This window comes from Otolemur garnettii, unplaced genomic scaffold, assembly GCF_000181295.1.
Source record: "Otolemur garnettii isolate 467f Iridium unplaced genomic scaffold, OtoGar3 scaffold00140, whole genome shotgun sequence".
Taxonomy (NCBI): Eukaryota; Metazoa; Chordata; class Mammalia; order Primates; family Galagidae; genus Otolemur; species Otolemur garnettii.
In genome coordinates this window covers 3,532,665-3,537,904 of record NW_003852535.1, presented here as the reverse complement: position 1 = coordinate 3,537,904, position 5,240 = coordinate 3,532,665, and the positions used below count along the sequence as shown (strand labels likewise).

At 46.0% G+C, this 5,240-nt stretch overlaps 1 protein-coding gene across 3 annotated transcripts in view; it reads right to left on the bottom strand.

Annotated features, from left to right (window-relative positions):
* The window catches only part of STX5 (syntaxin 5), a 24,325-nt gene that overhangs the window by 13,960 nt on the left and 5,125 nt on the right, over positions 1–5,240 (bottom strand). For all 3 annotated transcript variants that reach the window (XM_003798707.3, XM_023518459.1, XM_023518460.1), the window contains 5 exons: positions 2,194–2,310; positions 2,057–2,113; positions 1,809–1,890; positions 1,224–1,330; positions 947–1,068 (listed from right to left, as the gene is read on the bottom strand). In XM_003798707.3, the coding sequence (XP_003798755.1) occupies positions 947–1,068; positions 1,224–1,330; positions 1,809–1,890; positions 2,057–2,113; positions 2,194–2,310 (485 nt within the window). The remainder of the gene's footprint in view (positions 1–946; positions 1,069–1,223; positions 1,331–1,808; positions 1,891–2,056; positions 2,114–2,193; positions 2,311–5,240) is intronic.

The window sequence follows — 5,240 nt, the reverse complement described above, 5'->3', positions numbered from 1 at the left end:
CTCTTAAGCTTAAGTGATTCTCTTGCCTCAGTCTCCCAAGTAGTTGGGACTATAGGTGCCCGCCACAATGCCCAACTATTTTTTTTGTAGTAGTTGTCCTTGTTTTAGCTGGCCCAGGCCAGGTTTGAACCTGCCAGCCTTGGTATATATGGCCAGTGCCTTAACTGCTGAGCTATGGGTGCCACCCTGACCTTTGTCTCTTTTATGCACTGATGCAATCCCATAACTGAATGAATGATCATTAAGTGCCACAGAAGAGAAGCAGATAAAATGCTTCTTGCAATAGCAGGTGGTACCACAGGAGCAAAGAAATTGGTCCACTGGTGCACCTCTACCTACCTAACTCCATTATCATCCTATACCTCTTTATCCCTTCTCATCACTTTCTAGCCACAATGGCCTTGTTCATTATTGAGTACAGCAAAACTGTCCTATCATAGGGTCTTTGCTCTAGTGATCCCCACAGTCTCTCTGTCTACTTGGCATGGCTAGATTCCTTTTGTCATCACTGATCTATGCTTCACATCTTCAGAACAGCCTTCTTTGCCACCCAGTCTGATGTTCCTACTCAGTCACTTTCTTACCACACCATCCTACTTTAATCTGTGTCTAGCCCTAATTATTACCTGAAGTTTTCTTGTTGGTCAACTCCTTTTAATAGCTGTCCTGCCTGCCATATCAGTTCCAACTACATGCTCCAAAGTAGGCTCCATGGAGTAGTCTTTATTGTTCTATTCTCTGCTGTATCCCGAGCACCTAGAACTGTGCCTGACATTGAACAGGTGCTCAGTAAGTGCTTATTGACTGGAGAGAAGCAGGTGAACTGGGTGGGCAGGATTCACAGTACTCTTTCAAAGGGCATCAAGCTGTCCCTGGGGACATCAAAATACTAATCCAATATCAAGAAAAGACTCCTCTGTTTGGGGTGAGAGAGAGAGCATCTCACCTCTGAATGGTTTCTTCCTGTTCCTTAACCATGTGTGCCAACTGTTGAAAGATGGAGCCCAGCTCAACAATTGTAGACTCAATGTTTTGCATGGTGTCTGCACGACTCTGAATGTAGGAATCCTTTGGGAAAGGGAAAGAGCACATGAATAGCACAAGCTTCTTCAGGGTGAGGCCTGAGTTTTTAAGACCCAGTCATTCTGCCCATGGCACACTTCAAACACTCCCTTGCGGACCACAGATGACAAGAGATCATTGCCAGTTCAGAGCCTGAGTACCTGTTCATCAATGAGCTGCAGCTGCTGGCTGGTCCGAGAATCCATCATGTCAATGGCCACATCCCTGGAGGTTCGGGACTCTGCCCCCAAAACCACGGCACCACCCCCTAGGGGAGAAAAGAGGACACGGAACATCTTAATGGTTAACAAGATAGGTTTAAGGCCCATATGGTCTGGATTTGAATCACAACTCTGGCACTTACTAGCCTGTGACCTTGGACAGGTCATTTAACCTTTCTGAGCCTCAGTTTCCTCAACTGTAAGGTGGAGGATAATAACAATTGTCTTCTCAAAGGTTGGTTGTAAAAATTAAATGAAGGAGTATGAATGAAGTACATGAAAAATACTACATATTGTCTTTTCTTCCAAGTAAGACTGAATTCATCCCTGACAGTGAGAATGTGGGAAACTATGTGTGGATCATGAATCTCAAGAATCCATTCTGGCATGAGAGACAAAGCCTAGCAACTTCCTTGCCCTTCCATTCTCCTACTCAACATCTGCCTCTATTTAGAAGATGCCACCATAACTAGAGTAATTAACCAGTCTTACCTCTGAAGGATTCCCATATTGCCTGTGACTTACCCAGGTGGTTGGGAGCAAGGGGCAGGGCTGATACAGGTGCCCGAGAGAACTGCTCCCTCCGACTCCTTTGCTGCTTCAGGTTCTGGGGTTAGAGGAGAAATGAAAAGGTCCTGAGGCCAGTAGAAAGCACGGACATTAGAGAGATCCCTCCTGTTGGTCCCATAACCCTGTGGAACTTGTCTCTCTCCCATTTTCCTCTTGGACCCTTACCCCCGCATTCTTATCCCGCCTACACAGGTTCTTCTCACCTCTGTCCTCACTTCTAAAACTGATTTGAAGTCATTGGACATGGAAGCCAGTTTTGACTAGAAGAAAAGGAGTGGGTCAGCCAAAGACAACAGCTTCCTCCCCTTTACACATCCCTCCCTTCTTCCCTAGGTCTTACCTGCAAAGAGACCACAATGGTGTTGGAATGTGTTTGCAGGTGCCGGCCACTCTGGCTGCCCTTGGCTCTCACAAAATCCTGAAGTTGAGCAATTTGTTTGTTGAGGCTATTGATGTCCTGGTAAAAAAAAAAAAGCCCACAGAAAAAATACATATTAACCAAGGAGTCCTCAGCCATCATCTCTCCCTGTGGGTGGAAGTTGCTAGCATGAGTGAAAGTATCCCACACAGACCCGAAGTATCTGCTAGGATTTTCCAAGATCTGGTGTTTGCCCTGGCTTAGTCCTTACAGAAAAGAGCCAGAAAGAGGCAAAATAGGACCTCATCCATTTGTAAAAGACTTGTTTACCCCTCTACTCTATTGCACTGCTCTACTCTGTGAGGCAATGCTCATGGCCTCATATCCCTTTTAAAGGCCAAAAACTAGGACTCAGAGCATAATGACCAACAAAGCACCTGGACAGTACTCAAGAAAAGGGAAAAGTCAAAGGCACATAGTTTCCCAGAGGCATCAATGAAATGTCTCAAAACAAACCAAAAAAACAGACAACAAAAACACAGCAGCTTTTCATTTGTTTATCGTGTGCCATATAACATGCCAACCAGCTTATAACTTTACCTTTGTCCTTAAACTTAAATGCATAAAACTAAAGAAATCTTAATCCCCACCCCCCACCAAAAGCCATTCCCTTCTTTTCCATTTTGTTAACTGGCACCACCATTCTCCAGATACTCAGACCAAAACTGAAGCCATCTTCAATTCTTCTTTTCCCATAAATCCACGTAACTTATTAGGAACCCACAAGAGAACTTGCCTGATTCTAACATACACTCTGTTTTGTTTCGTTTTTAAAGATAGGTCTTATTAAGTCACCTAGGCAGGTCTCAAATTTCTGGGCTCAAGCAATCTGCTTGCCTCATCCCCCAAAGTGGGTGAGACTACAAGAGGCGCATGCTGCCACACCCAGCTCCAACATATACTATGACTCTCTCCAATTACCTCCTTCTGTACTGAACCTACCTTAGTTCTCTCTTTTCTCTCTAAAAATATCTCTCTTTTTTTTTTTTTTTGAGACAGAGCCTCAAGCTATCCCCCTGGGTAGAGTGCCATGGCATCAGGCTCACAGCAACCTCCAACTCCTGGGCTCAAGCGAGTCTCCTGCCTCAGCCTCCCAAGTAGCTGGGACTACAGGCGCCCACCACAACGCCTGGCCATTTTTTGGTTGCAGCCATCATTGTTGTTTGGCGGGCCTGGGCTGGGGATTCGAACCCGCCACCTTAGATGTATGTGGCTGGCGCCTTAGCCGCTTGAGCCACAGGCGCCGAGCCTCTAAAAATAACTCTAAGAGCCTCCTAAGTGACTGTCCTCTTCCCAGCTTGCCTTCCTAAAATCATTCTCTATACAGCAACCAGAGTGATCTTTTTAAACTCCAAATTACGATGTATCATCCCCCTTAAAATCTCTCTAGTTTAGAATACAACCTGAACTCCTTAGCTGGCATGTACAGGCTCTCTCCAGTCTGACCCATACCCATTTCTCTGACCCTATCTGCTACCAATTTCCTTACTTGCTACACTGTAGCCATGCTGCCCTCCCCCCCCACCCAACTCCCCATCCCCCGGCCTCAAGATGCCCAAACTTCAGGACATTCCCCTTTGCTATTCATTCCCACTTTCTGGAATATGCTCCCATGAGATCTCTGGATGACTATATTTTCTTCATCATTCAGTTCTCAAATGTTACTTCTTCAGCCAGGTCAGCCTAGATCATCCTATCTAAAGCAGTCTCAGAGGCCAGGCACAGTGGATCATGCCTGTAACCCTAGTACTCTGGGAGGTTGAGGCAAGTGGACTGCTTGAGCTCAGGAGTTTGACACCGGACTGAGCAAGAACAAGACCCTGTCTCCACTAAAAAATAGAAAAACTAGGCTCAGCGCCTGTAGCTCAGTGGCTAGGGCACCAGCTATTACACACCAGAGCTGGTGGGTTCAAACCCAGCCCAGACATGCCAAACAATAATGACAATTACAACCAAAAAATAGCCATGTGTTGTGGCAGGTGCCTGTAGTCCCAGCTACTCCGGATGGTAAGGCAAGAGAATTGCTTAAGCCTAAGAGTTTGTGGTTGCTATCAGCCATGACATAACAGCACTCTACTGAGAGCGACATAGTGAGACTCTGTCTCAAAAAAAAAAAAAAAAAGAAAAGAAAGAAAAACTAGCTAGGCATTGTGGTGGGCACCTGAAGTCCTAGGTACTCAGGAGGCTGAGCCAAGAGGATCACTTGAGCCTAAGAGTTTGAGGTTGCTGTGAGCTATGATGATGTCATGGCATTTTACCAAGGGTGACATTGAGACTTTGTCTCAAAAAAAAAAAAAAAAAAAAAAATAGGACATGGGTATGGGGTGGGGTGTTGGCAGCATCTTCCTGGTCCCCTTCTGCTTTGATAGCAGGTACCAGGCATCCAGCCCTGCTCTTGTTAACCTGGAGAGCCTCACCCTCACCCTTGGGCTCTCATTCAGCCTGTCCCCATTTCTGTAAGAGTATCACTGTGCTCACAAGGGTTGTTAGTCTCTAGTGCCCAAGACAGCCAGCCATGGCACCTGTGAGGAGTTGCACTGGGTGGGCCACCAGGACCCCAGTGGCAGCAAGATTTGGCAGCCTACAACTTGGGGCACCAAGCAAACAATCCAGGAATTGATGATTATGAAGAAAGCACCCCCCTTTCAGGTATAGCTGAGCAGGATGTGTGGAATAAGCTCCAGAACACGTTGGAGAGATTTGAAGGGGACGTGAAAAAGGTTTCTTATGCAAAGAGAAAATGTTTAAAGGGAATATGCATGCTTTTGTCAAAAATCTTCAGCAAACAATTGATCATGTTTGGAATATCCAACAAGAACACAGAGCATGGAGGAACTGGAGGAGAATCATTAAAATCTTTTCATTTGTGAACAAAGTGAACTTAGAAAGGAAATGGGCTCGGCGCCTGTGGCTCAAGTGGCTAAGGCGCCAGCCACATACACCTAAGGTGGCGGGTTCGAATCCCCAGC